General features: G+C 26.0%; 1 protein-coding gene across 11 annotated transcripts in view; it reads left to right on the top strand.

Moving 5' to 3' along the window:
• The window catches only part of Spri (Src homology 2 domain-containing protein sprint), a 328,447-nt gene that overhangs the window by 288,931 nt on the left and 18,670 nt on the right, over window positions 1–20,846 (top strand). For 7 of the 11 annotated variants that reach the window (XM_072897990.1, XM_072897991.1, XM_072897989.1 and 4 more), the window contains one exon: window positions 19,022–19,142. In XM_072897990.1, the coding sequence (XP_072754091.1) occupies window positions 19,022–19,142 (121 nt within the window). Of the gene's footprint in view, window positions 1–3,923; window positions 4,207–19,021; window positions 19,143–20,846 lie in introns of all 11 variants that reach the window. The other 4 variants (XM_072897994.1, XM_072897995.1, XM_072897992.1 and 1 more) reach the window with 2 other exon arrangements.

Below are 20,846 nucleotides of genomic sequence, written 5' to 3'. Positions count from 1 at the left end.
CGAGCAACTTATAAAAAATATATTTTAATATATACATATATTTTAAAAAAAATATATACATATAGTAATATAAACTTTCTTAGAAATTATTAGCATAAAAAATAAATATTTTTATTTAAAAAATAGCTTTATAAATATTATAAAATATTTCTGTGTTATAAAATATTTTATAATATTTATAAAGCTATTTTTAAATAAAAATATTTATTATTAAAAATATTTATTTTTTACACTAATAATTTCTAAGAAAGTTTATATTACTCTATAATCCTTATAAAGTATTTTAACGTTCATTAAAAAATAATCAAAGATTTGATACACTCGGCTTAAAATTCTAAAAGCGGACTTTATTTAATAAACAAATGGATGGAATATTTTTATCCCTCCAGATTGAGTAAATTTCCCACATACAGATGGTGAGATTCCAAATTAATTCGCCTATCGATCGTCATTAAGTCTCACGGAACTGCTGACGTTGGCGCATCATGTCGGACTCGCGAAAATGAGTCGTAACTCTCTCGATTGAGCAGCGAGCCATCAATCACTATTAGAATTCATTTTTTCCGCCGATGAAAGTGGAATTACTGAGAGATGAGTTATGAAGGCACACGTGTCATTTCGACGACTGTTCGTGCAAAATCATAGTCACATCGAAAGTACTAAAAATATATTTTTAATTATAAAATAATTAAATTATTAATAATTTGCATAATACTGTGAAACGAAGATTGACATTAGTTTATCCAGTTCTGATCTCTTAAGCCCACTATTAATCTATAATTTTTAATACATTTTATTGATTACATTATTTAATAATTAATGTTTTACATTTTATTAAATTTTATTATAAATTATAAATGTATTTATATTGATAAACTATAAAATGACAATATATATAAAATACAATTATTAAATATCATTATTCTTTTATCAAAAATTATATTTAGGTTTCATATATTATATTTTTAAATTTATATAGGATTTAAAATCGATTTTATCAAATTGTTTGTGTGATTTAATAATATAAAAGAAAAAATAAGAGCAATTCCATTTCTAGAACTGCACAAACACACAAAAATTATCGAATAGTTCGCGGGGCGAATCCTTATCGCTTTACGTTAAACAGAAAGTTTTCGTATTGTCATTACAAATACTGTCAAGAGAGAAAGAAAACGTTAAAACACGTCGAGCGAGATTAAATCTTTTCGGAATCTGTGACAATATTTGAGTGCAATAACACCTTGCACTTAATTCAGTTTCTGTTAAAACTGAATTAAATAAGATCAAACCGTACAGACATTGCCATATTTAATTAAGATATTTAACTTAGATATTTATACAAAAGTAATGGCAGTGTATTTTCTCTTAATTATAATTTATTCGATAAATGTAGTTATTTCGGTAGAACTTTTCTAGAGAAAATTTGATGAGAAAATTATCTATCAACAGGGTTTATTTTTGAATCGTTTTAAATTCATAATTCTAATTTTAAAAGAAAAAGGATGATTTTTAGATTGAAAAAACCATGGAAAGCTTTATATAAAATTTAGATTTAAAGTTGAAATAATTTTTAAACATATATAATACATAATATTGAAAATTTTGTAACATAATTTCTCTAAAATTTTTTTAATTTAAAAAAAATTCTTAAATTCATATTTTAAAATTTTTTAATTTTTAAATTTAAAAAATTTAAAAATAGCGAATTATATGTTATATAATTTTTTTTATAACGCTTTATATAATTTTTAATATCACGACAATAGTAGAATTGAATTAATGCGAAAAAGAATCGAATCATATAAAATATATTGAGACTGTGATAAGCGTTGAAAATGTAAGCGATTTTTAAAAGAAATAAGCGTAGAATTATAAACGTTATATAAATAGAAAGCGAATATGTATTTTTCAACGTCCTCAGACGACACGCAATATCATATCCTATTTATACGGTATTACTTGGTGTTCTGTCTCGAAAATAACGCGATAGAAGTAAAAAGTAACGTTCACGAGTTACCGAATTTATACTAACATCGAAATATAGGACCGGCTCTATTGCTTGTAGAAATAAAAAGGGGAGACGATTCGCGGAAGGAGAACCGAGTGTGTTATTATCGATATCGTCTGTGGATGGGAAAAAAAAAAGGATCTCAGAAGCACGTTCGTGGATATTGGCCGGCCAGAGAAATGAAAGGGAACACGACGGAAGTCGCCGGACGGCCGGCGCAAACACGATATCTTCCCGTTCTCTCCTCTCGGCATTTAACTTCATACACCCTTTTTCCCCGTGGCCATATAGCTTGATTTTTAGCCGCCATTACCGTTTCACGAATATGTCGAGAAATATTTGAGTTTACTATAGATATTAACAAAATCTTTTGTCATGAGAACTTTTTTAGAAAAACAAAATATAATTTTAATAGCAGAAACAAAATCTCCTTCGGACAAATTATTTAAGACAGTATTTAATTCTCATAAATTTTGTAAATATATATTTTATAAATACACTACGCAAAAAAAAATTAAAGGGCCACCTTCTTCCATATAAAAAAAGGCCAATTTTCAAGTGGTTGGAACTTCCTTAAAAATAATCGGAATAAGATCAATAAAAAAGCGTTTCAAAGCTTAAAGTTTCTAGTTTTAGAATCTTCATATAAATTTCAGTTCTTTCTATTCGTTACGAAATTACATTGTAAAAAAGCGACGTCCGTCGATTAAACAAATTTTTCAAAAGTTTGTCCAAGAATATCGAATTTAAAAAATTCTAGCACAATTTCATTACTTGGATGTTAAAGAGCAGTGTTTTAGCTTTAATTTCCTTTTTTAACGAATGTTCTGTGATTTTTTTCGCTGAGATATTCATTATTAAAGCAAAATCAAACTATTGACTTTGAACGCTTATAACTAGTGAAAAAATAATCGCTAATATAAGTTTTTGAAATGTACAGAAAAAAAACTTAACACTTCGGCCTTTTGTACGAGTAACTGGAATGCTTTTTAATTGTAAATGTAGTAAAATTTATGAAAATTTTAGCATTTTTTGTTAACTTTCATTGATTTAAATAAAAAAGATAAAAATGCAATTTTTCTGATTTTTAAGTAACAATTACGCTTTAAAAATAAGTAATAATTGGAAAAGCGATAGAAGCATTTTAAAGTGCTAACTTTTCTCTTTAAATTGCTTTACTAATTATTATTGTACGATCATTTTTTCATTAGTTATAAGCCTTCAAGGTCAATAGCTCGCTTTTGCTTTAATAATAAATATCTCAGTGAAAAAAATCGCAGGACGTTCATTAAAAAAAGAAATTAAAGCTAAAACTCTGCTCTTTAACACCCAATTAATGAAAATGTGCTAGGATTTTTTTTAATTTGGTATTCTTGGACAAACTTTTGAAAAATTTGTTCAATCGACGGACGTCGCTTTCTTACAATGTAATTTTGTAACGAATAGGAAGAATTGAAATTCATTTAAAAGTTCTAAAACTAGAAACTTCAAGCTTTAAAATGCTTTTTCATTGATCACATTCCGATTATTTTTAAGTAAGTTGTAACTACTTGAAAATTGGGCTTTTTTATAGAAGAAGTGGCCCTTTAATTTTTTTACGTAATATATTTAATTTTGTAAAACAATATATATACATATATATATATATATATATATATATATATATATATATATATATATATTAATATATATTATATTAAATGTTTTATATATATGTAATATATACATATAAAATATTAACTATAATTATATATGTATTTAATAATTTTTTAGAGATATTTAATTTCTCGTAATAAAATTCTTGTTTAAAAGAAATGAAACTTTTTGACTATTAATAATAAGTTGATTATATAATCATTTTGCAACCGATATTTCACGCTCCAATCGTTCGTATCTCCAGCGGTGAATCTCGTAGATTGTAGATTGTTCAAGTGACCAAGCAAAATTTTTCTCCAAAGGACTATAAAAATCCTGACGCGCATCAGTGCGTCAGTGAAATGCCAATCGTCGTCGTTTGAACGTTCGTCGTGAGAAATCCGATCGTGGATTCTTGCCATAATGTTGCCGCCGATCATCGGCAACATCAACAGCAACGACATATTGACATTATACACGAATCCTGGCAATGGTAACAGCAGGAATGTGGTGGCGACGCGAGCAATCAGCAGGGGTCGTTATGCGGAAATTGGCGTTAAAAGGTAAAAATCTTCTCGTAAAAAAAAGAAAAATAAATTTAGGAAAACATTTCCTATTCACGATACTATAACGGAAGCAAAAAGAAAAAATAAACGTTACAGATCTATCGATACTTCCATCATTTTTGTTGCAATAATCATAAAAAGATAGATGTAATTTAACCATATCTTTGATAATTTATGATACCCTCTGCAATAATTTTTTATGTACATTAATCATCTCAAAGTGACATTAAAATACATTATCTAAAAATTTTTGGAAAAAGAAATAAAGTGCGGCTTTATGCGGGAATTATTGGAATATACTTTTTGGGCGATCATTATAAGACACATATATACATGCACACATATTCACACGAGACACATAATATTCATAAAATATATACGAAATATTTACAATAATATAATTTATAATATATTAGAATATTATATAAATATTTATTTCAAAATATTTCATAAATATTTTTGTAATTTATGATTAAATAGATCATAAAGATTTCTCAGAAATAATCCAGCAAATATTTGTGAAACAAGATATTATTAAAAATATTAATTTTTCCTATTTACTATAATTTTATATAAAATATTTGGTTTATCTTTCAACAATACATATTGAATATAATTTTTATAACTTTTTTTCTCAAAATAAAATATTTATACAATATTTCAAAAAAATAAATAGTAAAATATTTATGAATACTTATCACAAATATCTCGTGCACCTTTTATAGGTATAATATCTCACGCTTACATAACTTAAATGCAAAATTTAATTGGATCAAAATTTTTTTAACATAAAATATGATACGCGACGGAGATAAGATAAATAAGATAGATGTTGATTGAAACATGTAGCTTCCATTTATGATGTGAACATTAATATCGAAGGTAAATCGTATGTGGTAGATCTATTGCACGATCGATGCAGGAAGGAAAGGAAAAACGACCTAACGATCTCACGTACTGCGGCTGCCGCGAGGAAATCGATTTTAATCAGTGATTACTATGAAATATGATAGCAAAGTGGCCGAGAGGAAACCCTTCGGTTGATTCTTATGTAAGCCGCTTAGTCGTGATCCGCTTACTCTCCCACGAATAGACCTCGCGGACGAGTCTCATTTCTTTTTTTTTTTTATTTTTTTTTTTTTTTTTGTGAGAAGGTCGTCCCCTGTGTCCCTTTAAAATCTTTTTCTTGACGAGAGAACAAGGTCCCCTTCAAATTAAGCTTATACTAAAATCGAATTAAATTACTAATTTCACAATTACTTTGTTCCAAATATTAGATTATTATATTATTTTCAAATTATATTATTTATATATATATATATATTATATAATTATACATATAATTCTAATTCATATGTTTCCTTCATTGGAATAAAATGCAATAAAATCTTTAAATCACTATTAATTATGTTTCTTACATTTGACAATATAAATAAATGATTGTATTTCTAATTCACGGAATATATTAATTTTTCTTCTATTTATTATTAATAAATAATACGATTATTTCTTAAAAGAAACTTTACATCGCTGCGATCGAGTAAATACTTTTTCGATCCGATACGACATTAGTTCTACGTGCAAATTGTCCGGAATCGTGATTCTCCGATTTACCATGATCACACTTTCCATTTAATTAAGCAGATCTCTATGGGGTTCTGCCATTTTCCCTAGAAATTTCTTTTCTTTTTGCTGTAAAAGTTCATTAAACTGTATTTCTTTTTCTTTATTATATAAGCAACTTTTTTGTGATACAAAAAAAAATAAACCCACTTGCTTTTCCTTATCGTTATAAAATTTTGATTCCTATGAATTTCTCGAAACATTAGATCAAGAGTGATATATTGTGTTTCGCATGATTTTCTCTAGTTTACTCGCATATGAGTTCTTGGCTATTTGTTTCATGGAGCCAATTGTTCGATGAAACAGAAAACTTTATTCAGTGTTTCGACAATCGAAGGATTTGACAGATCACGTATGGATCAACATATGAATTATACAAAAATTAATGATTAGAATTATTATCCTACATAATTAGATTTTAATTTCCGAAGAGATCATATAAATTAATAATTAAATTTTTATCTTATATATTAAAAAACTTAAATTTCTACCTTATAGATTTAATTAAATCTTCATTCAATTTTATTTATTAATATTTATCTTATTAAAGATATGAATTATATAACTTATGATTAGAATTATTATTTTATATAATTAGATTTTGTTATATTAGAATTATATTAAAATTATTAAATTTTATTAGAATTATTATCCTATATAATTAGATTTTAATTTCCAAAGAGATATAAATTAATAATTAAATTAATAATTAAGTTTTTATCTTATATATATCAAAGAACTTAAATTTCTATTTTATATATTTAGAATTAAATCTTTATTCAATTTTATTTATTAATTTTTATCTTGTTAAAGATATGAATTATATAATTAACAATTAGAATTATTATTCTACTAATTAGATTTTTAGATAGAATTATTATTCTTCTAAGTAGATTTTATTATAGTAGAATTATTAGATTTTATCATATTAGAATTATTATTCTAAATAATTTTATATATTTTCCAAAGTAATTATATAATTTACAATTAATGATTAAATTTCTACTTCATATATCTAAAATTATATTTTTATTCAATTTTATTTATTAATTTTTATCTTATTTTTTAATTACTCTAGAATTGTAAATTGCTAATTTTTTCTACAAGTTTGGAGAATTTTAACGCGTTTTTATCGTAAAGAACCGCATAGAAGTAGAATGGAAAGATATGTATTTCGTATCCACCAAGGATGCGAAGGATAATAATATCAATGCAGGTCTTACTTTGACGAGATTCCATCTTCGCAGAATTCCTCGTGGATCGACAGCAGAAAAACCCATTTCCACGGTGGAAATCGAGTCTGACTTCCAAATCCTTCGGGGAGGAAAGAGGACTCTTCCGTTTTCTTCCCGGTCGCGGATACATATATATCGACTCTTCGAGAATCCTTTGAAAGTTACATCGAATCCACTGGGAATATATATACGTATACGTCAGACTGAGTGTCCTTCCGGTTTCCCTTAAGCCGAACAGTCATTCGTTCGCTTTGTGTATGCTTTGAGACGCCCGTTATTCATCATTGGAGAGAAAAGACGAAAATATTACTCGCGCGAGTTGATATTGTGTGTATAGGACAGGAAATATGTGACGTTTTGGAAGTATGCCAAAACTATGTTGAGAAATAGTTTGACAGATCAGCGAAAATACTCTTTCTTTGTTCTGATTAGAACTGAACAATGATATTAAAATTAAATTAAAATATAATGTAATATATATCATATAATTTTCATATAATATATAAATATAAAAATCATATAATATAATATATAATATATAATATATAATATATAATATAATTTACACTACGCAAAAAAATTAAAGAGCCACTTTCTTTCATATAAAAAAAAAGGTAAATAAATTTTCAAGTAGTTACAACTTCCTTAAAAATAATCGGAATAAGATCAATAAAAAAACGTTTCAAAGCTTTCTAGTTTTAGAATCTTTAAATGAATTTTTTTTTAATTCGTATTCTTGAACAAACTTTTGAAAAATTTGTTCAAACGACGGACGTTGCTTTCTTACAATGTAATTTTGTAGCAAATAGAAAGAATTGAAATTCATTTAAAGATTTTAAAATTAGAAACTACAAGCTTTGAGACCCTTTTTTATTGATCTTATTCCAATTATTTTTAAGGAAGTTACAACTACTTAAAAATTGGCCTTTTTTTTATATGGAAGAAAGTGGCCTTTTAATTTTTTGCGTAATGTAAAACATATAATTAATATAATTAATATTTAATTGATACATGTATATAATAAAATAACACTAAATTTTGTTATAGATACATATTCTAATTATAAGTAACATTTAAATAATATTATTGTAAAATCATATTTAAATAATATTATAAATTCAATATAATTAATTAGTTAACTTAGGCTTAATTTTTTCTAATCTATAGCACTGCCGAATTAATAAAATTTTATTTTGAATTATAAACCCAAAAAGAAATAATAAGCTTCAAACTTATTTTGCTAAAACTCGTTAAGTTTATTATAAAAAAAATTAAAAAAGTGACCGTCGAAATGCTTAATGAGCAAGGAATGCCAACTTGTATTGTAAGTAACGAGTAACTCAAGCTCGCTCTCGCTATAGCGGGTCTCTCCCAAACTGAAATCCAAGGAGGCACTCTTCGGCTTCGGTTTCGCTCTACGCGAGAAACCGGATAGGCCATTGCATGCAAGTCACTCTAAAACACCTGACTTCTGTCCCCATTCTTACTTCTTCCTTCCTGTTCTTTTCTTCCTTGTTTAGACTCTTTCTCATTTATTTAGACTATCTGCTTTGTAAAATGATATTTTATTTCACGATTTAGGTGCTACTTATGATTAGTTAAAAATCTGGTCAAAAATTAATCTGTAAAACTCTTGAATTTTTATTTCATTAAATTAATATATAATTATAATATTTAATTATTTTTCCTGTTCTCTTGTGTTTATATTGCTTCTATTTGTTAGACTTTTATATGATAATACTTTTAAATCTCATTATTAAATTATTTAATTCAAATAATTAAATTATTGTCTGTAAAAATAATGCAAATAATAAATGAATAAAATAATAAATAATAAAATAACCTAAATACGAGTATAACAATAGATGAAAATACAGCTCACATATTTTTATACTTCTTATTGTATGGAAGATTAAGTTATTTGTAAGAAAATTAAGACATCGAGAATAAGATAGGAAATAAAAAAAGCTACCCAATTCAAATTGGATTGTTTGGAGAAAATGATTTAGTACGGATCAAAAATTAAATTCCCGGAGTAAATATAACTTATAATCTTGCTAGAGAAAAAGAATATATAATATTATTATTCTTTCTCTGTATCGGAAACAAGGCGAAGTGGAATTTAATTAATGGCGCGCGCATCGCAATAACTCAACGCATGATCGATCGACAATGAGCGCTTCCCCTTCTTCCCCTTCTCTTCCTCTCTCTCATCCCCCCTCTCTATGTTTGTCTTCTGCTTTTCTCTTTTACTCTTTATCGGATATGTCATTAAATGACTTCCTTTCGAATGGATCGAGAAAAGCAACTTATTTTTTTGGAGACATTTCAATATATTAATCGATATCAATTTTAATCAAAACAGATGCACAATTTAAACCATATTCTAGATATAATCGTGTTCCTAACTTTTCTGCTTTAACACAAACGTATAGAAATGTTATTAAAAGACATTAAAGGTAGAAATATTGAAAAGATTATTAACTATTATTTGAATTTGAATTATATCCTAATTAACGAAAGAATTTTAATTATTGAGTAATTGTATAATACTTTTAATTCACTATATTTTATTTAATATACTTTTATTATTTTAGTAACTATTATATTAATATAGCATATTAATTAATTTTTATTTTAATATATTTTTAATTATTATTATATTGTATATAGTATATTATTTTATTATTTTAATATATTTTTATTTTTTTAGTAAAACACACAACTTTGTAAGAATTCATTGTACTTTTTATATACTTTCTATCTATCTCCTATGTCTTAAATTATTTCTTATCTCTCTTATTAAATTGATTGGATGCTGAACTCAAGCAGTTATCATGATATAATGTAATATTTGCGATCGCGCTTCGAAACTTGGAAATCCCGAAAGAATAGGAAAGAGAAAGAGAGAAATAGATATGATCTCTAAAAGCGAAGAGTAGTTACGAAAGTAATCGTTCCGAAGGAAGGAAAGAAGCTCTGGGTGTGCCTCGCCTGAACGTAACCGAGTTATCGGGCATCACACGTGGTTAATCAAGAGAGAGATTAAACCGATCACCGCGTGGGGATGTCTCATCTTTCTTCTCCCGTCGGACAATACCGGATATTGGTGGAAGCCCTCTGTTCGCGTTAATTAAGTTCGCATTTATCGGAGTTGCCGACTCGGCGGAGTCTGCGAGGTGCTCGTGTAGCACGAGACCCTTGATTAGACTATGAGGTAATCATGCGTATTTGATTGCAATTACGCAGTTGCATTTTGCCACAAAGTAATAAAGTAATAATAATAAAAGATATTAATATTAAATAGTTACATGTATATAGAAAAAAAATTAATTTTAAATTAGCTAAAGAATTTTGTTTCAGTAGAAACTATTAGAAATTATGCTATTAAAATATGTATGAACTATTGAACAATAAAGAATTTTAACAATTAAACAAATATTGATAACAATATACGATACAACGTTGTGATATCAGCAAAAAAATTATTTTGACATTGAATTATATTTTTTTTATTCATATAAAAAAATATTGTTACATATTGTATTTTGCCGTGATTCAAAGAAATTTTTATCGCGACGATAAATAATTGAGTACTGCGGCAAAAGAGTGACAGAAAGCAGGCTAGTGGCTATAGAAAGTATAAAAATAATAATAATAATAAGAATTAAAAATTTTTACAAAAAATAAAAAAATAAATTAAAAGATATAATATATATTTTAATATTTTAAATATCTTTTATACATCTTTCAAACTTATATTTTTGAAAATTAAAGAAATATATAAATTTATTTTAATTTTCAAAAATATAAATAAAAAAAAGTTTTATTGTGACGATTATTATTCTGTTAGTATATTACTTTTGGGCGTCCTTTTATATATATATATATATATGACTCATGATCAGCTGGAAATACTTTTCTTGTAATACATGACTCTCGTTTCGGAATAAGAGCAGTTCATTCCAGATTACGAGAAGCACTTGACAGTTCCTCGAATGTTCTTTATATCGAATGACACGCGAAAGACTGGTCCCGTGCTCAACATCGCTGAACAAAAAGATACTAAAAATTTATTTAATAATAAAGAATAAAAATATTGTTATTCAAAATAGTTTTTTTCACAATAATAATAAAGTATTCAAATGTATGTATTATTTTTGTTTTATTTATGATAATTGATGATGTAACAAATAACTATTTTTATACACATACAAGTGTAAAATAAAATATCCATTTCTAGTTTAACATTGACGCTGATCAGATTACTTGTGTCGGCGCGTTTTATTATAACATGTTTAAATATGTGATGGAGAGATATTCATGGATGCAGACTCGGAGTCTCTCTTCGAAACTTCTGCGAGCTCTTGACTTTTTATCTTCTTTAATTTTCGCAGAACGCTGATAGTCATTTTCACTTAGCGATAGAAAAACTTTTCGTCAGATGACAAATAGAATGAGAGGGAAGGGAAAAGAGAACACACGTGAGAGAAAACGGTCGAGAGTAGAAAGAACGAGACGGTTAGGTCAGTGGCAGGCTGTATTTTTCTGCTCGATGATCATCATAATCGACAACTTTTCCAATCCCCTTTCGCTCGCTAAATCTCGTGACTGAAAACCGTTAAGAGAATATACCACTAGCCTGCTTTCTGTCATTCTTTTGCCGCAGCACTCAATTATTTATCGTCGCGATAAAAATTCCTTTGAATCACGGTAAAATATGTGACGATATTTTTATATGAATACAAAATGTAATTAAATGTCAAAATAATTTTGTTGCTGATATTACAACGTTGTATCGTACATTGTTATCAACATTTGTTTATTTGTTAGAATTCCTTATTATTTAATAGCTTATACATATTTTAATTTTTACACATACTTTCTTTCATTTTTTTAAAGATATTTTAACGTGTCTTTAAAGACTTATTGTTAATAATATTGAGTTGCCTTAATGACGTAGATAGATAAAAAATAATGTTTTATATTTGAGAGAGAAATCGCGGATTGTTTGTTTTTATATCAGATATGCGACACATGAAATCGAATCAGGGGCGATATCGTAAATTTTCTTTTAAAATTGGCGACATTCCAATTGTAACAAGGCGACCCGACACAACGTCTGGAAACGTAAGCCCTCGTTTTGAATACGAAACTACGTAGATTGTGATTCCTATGTTTAAACAGATAAACCCGAGTTCTCTCTCTTGTATTCCCGTGCAATATGCTATCGTCGACATCTCACAATTAATCCTCGAAAAATGTCTCGCAGTGTAATCTGCTCGATTAGTATAAAAAAATAAAAATCGATCTCGGATTTTATATAGAAGTATTCTTTAGTTTTTATTGTTGAAAGAATTATATTTAGATTAAATAATTTTATTAAATACATTATTCTCAATAACAAAATTTAAGAAATATCCATCCAAACAGATATCATATATTTTAATATTTTTTTATTTAAAGACTTAGATATTTGCATGTGTATTAATACATAAATAAGTTTATAAACGAAATAATACAGCGATTTAATAATAATAAATTTTAAGGAAAATGTAAAACAAGTCTTTTTCTTTATTTAAGTACAATTTTTTTTTTTATTTTGATTTAATTATAATGATTTAATTTAAATGATTACTTAATTATTTAAGTTATGAACAGTTAATAGTATGAAAAATTCTATATTTTAATATATGTATTAATATAAAACTTCATATTTAAGAATGAAAATAATTCACATAAATATGTGAATTAATTAGAATTAATTATAGATAAAAGACGTTTAATAATTATTTCTAACTTTTTAAGTTGTAAAATGTTTTTAGAATTTTTTATGAAATCTAAAAATAAACTAAATTTTATTTAAGTTTATTTTTTGCATAAAATTCAGAAGCATACTATCAACATTTTTCGATTTTTTATTTAAAAATTATATCAAACTGACTTTCTTTATTTATGATCTTTGATTATTCACCCAAGGAAATTACGATAATATGATCTGGGTATTTTTGAGCTTTTATCTGTTTTTATTGTCTCCCATCCTCCTTTTTTATAATAAATATTTAAATAAAATTAAATAAAATATAAAAAAAGTTGCAAAAAGCTTCAAATATTAAATTAGATTATTTAATTGGACATTACTTTTTATTATTAAAAAATAGAAGAATCAATTTGAGAGAAAGAAAATGTAATTATAATATAATAAAAAATGATAAAGAAACGATATCTAATTAAATTTTTTTGTAAAGCATTGTGGCTTGCAAGATTCAAATTTATATTTCTGTCAAACATTAGTATAATTAAAATTATATAACCGAGATGTTAATTTTAGAAACTGATTTATTTTCTAAACTTTATTATTTTACATTATAATTTAACAAATGCAACGTGAAATATGTAGTATTAAAATTCTTTCTGTTTTTCTCTTCTAAAAATTTTTTATTTGAATTTTTTTTTAATTTTCCATTAGTTTGTGCTTTATATTTACGGTAGATAAGCCGCGTAATTATAATCCCGACTAATTACTAATTACCAGAGTGCATCGTAAAGCGTGAAAGTGCATCGTGTTAAGTCTCCTCTAATTACATCGTGAAAATATGCCGTTAAACTTCCGTCATCTTCCACCTCGAGCGAAAGAAAGTGTCCAGAAGTCTCTCTTTCTCCCTGGTGAGCTTCTTTGTGCCCTTGTTCTTCGTCAGAGGGTGCGATCCTTTCTCTATGCATCCAAATGCACCCCGCGGCTCGTTAATAGGTAAAAATGTCGCCGGCGCTCGCCAACGAACCACGTGTTGAGAACCTCCCATCGTCATGGCAACCCCCATAGTCCAAGCTCACAGACTAATATCACTGCATTGGTCCAGAAATGTACCCTCAACGTTATCATCCCCCTTTCCACGTCATCATATCTAGAATATGTTCCGATATTCACTGCCAGAAAATCTATTGTTTACGTCACATGCATTATAGTGAATATTGAAACGCAGCCCTTTGATGCAATAAAGTTTATTGAGAGGAATATATAAATATTTCATCTAATTATGCATTACTATTCCACAATAAACATAATTTATTATGTATTTGAAAAATCTGATATTTTTTTAGCACAAAGAATGCCACCTTTTTTTCATAATTTTTAATTTTAATACTAAATATTAATAAGTAATGCCACATATTAAAATTTCATTAAAACAAAGTCACTTTGAAATTAAATAAAGTATGTATAAAATGAAGTTTTGTTATCCTTATTTTGAAATTTAATTCGAACAAATGTTATTTTTGTTTCCACAATCGGTTATAAATTATTTATATTTCTATCTAAATATATTACAAATATTTTTATTAATATTTCGAAATTAGAAAAAAATTTATTCTAAATTACATGAAAAAATAAGTAAAATCTGTCGTACGATTGTCATGGAACAGATATTCGTAGCAATTACATATACATATATCCAAGTTTATTTTTTGTCTGTAATGTAAACGTCTCGAAGATCCCGTGAATATGACATATACAGGCTCCAAAAGAGGAATATATTACTTTTTGTGTATTTTATGTACTTTGTATATCTATCTCAGTATGTAATAAGCAGGAAGATCGATACGCATACGATATAAGGGCATCTTGATGTGACATTTTTTCATATATTATCGTTTATTACTTTATGCAGATACGTATTAAAGTCTTCTTCTAATGTTATGTAAAAGCTTGTGTAAAAGATAGAAATTTATTATTTAATTTCATTATTTATTTGGGGCAAATATATATTAAATATATGTAAATCGAAAAATATAAATTTATAAATATATAAATAAAATATAAATAAGAAAAAGAAAAATAATAAATATGTAAATAAATGATAACGAAATATGAAAGCAATTGATATAAATAATGTAACTGTAATTATTGCATAAAAGATACTATAAAGTATAGTGTATAGACCCTTTCGGAATTAAAAAATTCAAAAATATGAAATTTTTAAATCCGATATAAATTTCTTGATATATTTTTTGCTTGTCAAAATTAATTTTTTAAACTATTCTAATTTTTTCATTTGTTAGTATGAGAAGTTATTTATATTATATATGACAATTATAAACATAAATTATTATTATTACGTATTAAATTATTATTATATTATTATATAAAAATAATTATGTATATATAATATGATATAAATATAAATATAAATTATTATTATATGTTATTGTATTATTCATTACATACAAGTGTGTATGTGTATTGTTTCTTATTTTATTAACTATAAATTTCTTTTATTAACTACTTTTACTCCGCCAATTTTTATATTATTAATAAATAATATATAATTATGTATTATTAATAAATTCTTATTATATCTTAAAAACTCTTTCTATTATCATGTATTGTTATACGCTTATTATATGTTTGGGATAAAAATTTTCAATTTCAATTTTGATTCTTTTCGCTTTTTCAATCCTACTCACTCGCTTCAAATTATTCCATTCTTCTTTCGCCCAGAAACTTTCAGGAATTGTCAAGTACCCCATAAAAGGATCTATTGATAGCAACTGGGGGTCTATTAAGCAGAAATCCAGCATGGATTTGATCTGAACACGCCCCTGGCGATTCGGTCGCTATGCATACACACACATGGGAAATATCTAACTGTTAAATACACAGAGTGAACACAATACGTAGGTACCGTTTATATCGGCAATGTTGGCTTTGCATACATCGATGCTCCGATTCTGACATTCGGCCATTTCGCGTAAAGTTCGAGTCGAGGAATAATACCGTCGTGACTATTTTGTCAGAAACAAACTATGTTGTACTATGACGTATATCAGCGTCAGTTATTCATTGTTTCCGAGTAACTTTGCCGTCTCGCGGACTTGAGATTGGTCGGAGATCTCTCTGAACATGAATATTACACGTAATTTTAGATGGAAACGCAACACGAGAGTTCCGTGAATTGCACAAATATTTTAACTCTTTCTCTTCTTTCAATTTTTATCCTTACTATTATTATATTGTTCTTATTACATTGTTTTTATTATATTGTAATTTTTATTGTATATTTAGTAAAAAATATTTTATATTAAATTGATGAACTTTAAGAATATTTTTAAAGAATATTAGAAATCTTTTTAGATAATTGTTTTACGTTTTTATTTAAATTAAATTTTTTTATTATGTTTAAACAGTACGTCAGTATTTTTAAATTTTGAATATTTAGTTTTTTTTTTTTTTTTTGTTCAACGCGGGCCTCTACGCGTATCGTGTTCAAAAATGCATGTGTAATATACTGCTCCGCGTCATTGTCTGAAATGAAAAAGGTCTGTCTATTTTTATTCTGTAAGAATATTTTTGGGTTGCTAAACCTAATTTCATTAGAAAAAAATTGAAAAGTAACAAAGTAGTGTCATTAAAATTAGATATTTCGACTTTGCTGAAAAAATTTTTTTTAATTTTTTCGAAGGTCAGGAAAATATATTTATTTTTAATTATTAATAAATATTAATTTTTTAAATTCTAACTAAGTTCAGTACCCCAAAAATATCCTACGGAATAAAATTGTTTTTTTTTTCATTTTAGACAATTACACGAAGAGTAGCATGACATACGAGTTGGTTTTGAATCCTGCCGAGGTTCGCATTGAATAAAAAAAAACTAAATCCAAGATTTATGTTGTTTCAACGTCAATAAAGACATATATAAAAGGATAAATAAATTAATATAAATAAATTAATTTCAAATATTCTTCAAAAGAAAATTCCTAAAAATCATCAATTTTCATATTACTAGAGTAAACTGGACTTAATTGAAGTTGGTTGAAAACAATTTAAAGCAATATTATTTATTACATAAATCAATTAATGGTAAATAATATTAAATTATTTTAATATTATTTTTAAATAAAATTGATTGTCCAATTATATAAATATATAAATGTATAATTATATCAATATAATTATATCAATTTAAATAAATTTGATTTTCTAAATATATTAATTCTTAATATAATTGAACAATTTAGACGTGATAAGATATTTTTAATAACATTAAAAAAAAGAAAAAATATATAAAATACGAAACTCAACAAGCCAATTACTTACTTGTCCTTTTATGAAATAATTTTATGGAAATTACGTTCAAATTGCGTAAAAGCCTATTTACATCACAATAATGCAATGCATTCCTTACATAATGTAACCCCCTCGGGAGGAGTTACCTGCGAGTTTCCGAACGATTACCGACACGAGGGTGCTTCTCTAAGGTAACGAGAATTTGCGCGACCGCTCCACGATAAGTTAGTCGTCCACCAAGGGGAGAAATATCTTTGTCCGCTAGTTCTTTTACAACGCCTTTCGGATCGTAAGAAAGACACGCGCTCCCGACTCTTGCGGCCTTTCAGGCTAAATTAAATGGAAAATCCAGAATTTCTCCATTTTCAAATCCGCTCGACCAACGAATTAAGAGTTCATCGTATTTATCAGAGTGGTCGTAGTAATAAAAAAATCTGTTTGATAAGGATAAGGTCAACATCATAAGATTAAAGTACTTTCCCCCCCTCAAAAAAAAAAAAAAACAATACGCGAATGACTTAAAAGTATGTTAAAAAAATGATTCAAAAATTTTATTTTGTTTTAGCGTTTAAAGAGTAATAATTCTAAAGAATTAATATTCCACATTCCATTGTACGGACAAAATATTATAATAATATATAATATATAATATAATTGTAACATAATATAATAAATAACAATTCATATAATAATATATAGTACATAATAATTAATATAAATAATAATAATATTTAAATAAAAAAATCTATATAAAACTTTATTAGCCACTCTGATAGATTATAATTTTGAACTTGAATTCAGAAGTATCTATTTACAATAGTCTTTTCGATTATTACAGAATTAAAAATTAGAGAACTTGAAGCATCATCATACCGTTACCGTTGCACTTCGTTACTTTCCGTACCGTAACTAATGTATATATACATATAGCAGCAAGCGGATTAATTCCGTATGACGCGACATTTCCTTTCCGTCTAACATATGCATTGAAAAATTTACTCTTTTTTAATCTTAAGTAAAATAGTTTAACTTTCATTACTTTCACATTTTATTATTAAAATTACTTGTATTATAACTATTTTAATAATAATAATATTTTAATGATAATAATAATAAAGTAATAAAATATAAAAGTAATAAAAGTTAAATTAATATTTTATGAAAAACATAAACACACAATACATATATATCCCTGTATATATATATATATATATATATATTGTGCATTTTTAATTGTGCGTACATTTACACTTTAAAATTCCATTCGTGTATTAAATAGTTTAATCTCATATATATTTAAACATTCGAGAGACAGACAGAGAGAGAGAGAGAGAGAGAGAAATTTTAAAATTAGAAACTTCAAGCTTTGAAACCTTTTTTTATTGATCTTATTCTAATTATTTAAATAAATATATAAAATATAGACTTATAAATTTTATTTTTCTCTTGGAGTAAAAAATACATTATTCTTTTTATTCTCAAAATTATTTATACATATTTTTTCTTAGATTTTGTAATTTTTTTTTAAATTATATAATATTTTAAATTATTCTTTTTCTCTTTATTTAATTGAATTATATAAAAAGTAGGAAAATATATTTTGTATTTTATTTGATTAAAAGGTGAAATATACTTGTTTTCCAACATTGTTGTACAAATTTAGATACTTTTTTCAATACAAATTGCAACTTTATCGTGTTGTCTAGATATTATATCGAGACGCGGATAAACTGCTGTGCGTGGGAAAACCAGTGTCACTCTGGTACGCCATTTACGTAACACTGACTGTCTACGTCGTAAACCCGTCGTAAAGCCAATCTAATTGACACGAGAATGTGCGGTAGATTCGTATACATATATAATCTTCCTTGCTCTCTTTCATGTTGCAGGAGCGATGTATTCCTGGAACCGTACCTGCAGCAGCACGGAGTTCAGGTGGTCAATTCGCCGAGCACCTCACCGCCGAATCCGCTGCAGCATCGTCAACTTACGCAGCTGCATCATGTACAAGTGAGTTATTAAAAAAAAATCAAGTAAAGAAAAGAACAATGCAGTTTCAAATTGCGTAATATACACTACGCAAAAAATTAAAAGGCCACTTTCTTCCATATAAAAAAAGGCCAATTTTTAAGTAGTTATAACTTCCTTAAAAATAGTTGGAATGAGATCAATAAAAAAGCGTTTCAAAGCTTGAAATTTCTAATTTTAAAATTTTTAAATGAATTTCAACTCTTTCTATTCGTTATAAAATTACAATGTATTATTATTATTTTCTGTATATATGTATATAAATATATATATATATATATATATATTTTTAATACAAAATACTTAAAATGTTATATACATAAACGGAAACAATTTTATTGCACAACATGCATTTATGATTAGAATAATTATTAATATAATTTCTTTTACATATTTTCGTAATAATAATAATAATAAAAGATTTCTAATTACATTATATATATATATATATATATATATATATGGGAAAGAAAGTTGTTATAAAAATTAAATGTAACCAATATAACATTATATTACATATTATATAAAGTCCTTCATGAAGTTATTCAACATTCTCTGTTTTTAACGCTATTACCTTTGTAAATTATTTTGCAAATATTATAATGTTACAAAAAATAAAATATTATATTTATAAAAAGACTTATAAAAATAAAAATACATACCGAGAAAAATTCATATAAAATTTTTTATTTTTAAATTTTGTACAATATTTTAGAATAGCTAATCTACATAAATGAACAAGAAATCTTTATTACAGAAGGAACTCATTTTAAAGTTAATCGATTTTTAAAAACCATTCCTTACATACATTAAATGGACTTAAAAACTAATGTAACAACTTGAAGAATAAAGTAAAGTATACTTCTTTACAAATTTTTTCTAAAGAAATCTTAAGATTTAATGTTGAGATTAAAAATTGATAGTATATGCAATCAACTATTTGGCTATTGATCTCTTTATAGCTAATTATTTTTAAAGTTTAACAATTTGTTATTTTTAAAATTTTTGTTTATTGTATTTACAAGTTTGAATATCTTTTTACACAAATGTCGTGTATTTTTTGTCTTCTTTAGAATTATAAGCTTCTTTTTATAATTATTTGTACATAGAATTATTTTATATCTTTTTTTAGAATTATTTTTTATTTTTTTCGTTATCTATATTTTTCAACGTAAAAGAGAAATCTTCTTTACATATTTATTGCCAAATTGATATAATAATTTACATTTTAAATTTGCTAAGCGTGGAATTAATTAGAAAGTATATCGTAAAAATTGATATTTATGAAAATATAATTATTTTGCTCTTATTTTTAATCTCTGATAACTATTCCATAATAATCAAAATAAAATTGAATATCTAAAAATGAGAAATTTTATATTCCTTTTCTGATAGGAATATAATTATTAATTATTAATTAACTTATTAGCCTCCTTTTAAGCCTTATATCTTTTGTCTGAAACGAAATTAACATCAAAGAATGCGACACAAATCCGGACGACGAACCCTAAGGCGCTATTCGTGATCCATCTAGGTGCGATAGTGAAATGGCCTTCCTTTCATCGAGAAGATTCTCCAGTTCTTTCATCAGCTGATAGTCAAGGGTCGGAGTCTCTATTCGCACGCTTGTCAAACAACCAGAGATCCACGGAAGACATGTTGGTGGCCCATCTCTTCCAAATCCAC

This window comes from Anoplolepis gracilipes, chromosome 8, assembly GCF_047496725.1.
Source record: "Anoplolepis gracilipes chromosome 8, ASM4749672v1, whole genome shotgun sequence".
Taxonomy (NCBI): Eukaryota; Metazoa; Arthropoda; class Insecta; order Hymenoptera; family Formicidae; genus Anoplolepis; species Anoplolepis gracilipes.
The sequence above is the reverse complement of the archived record's forward strand: the minus strand, read 5'-3'. Positions and strand labels throughout refer to the sequence as shown.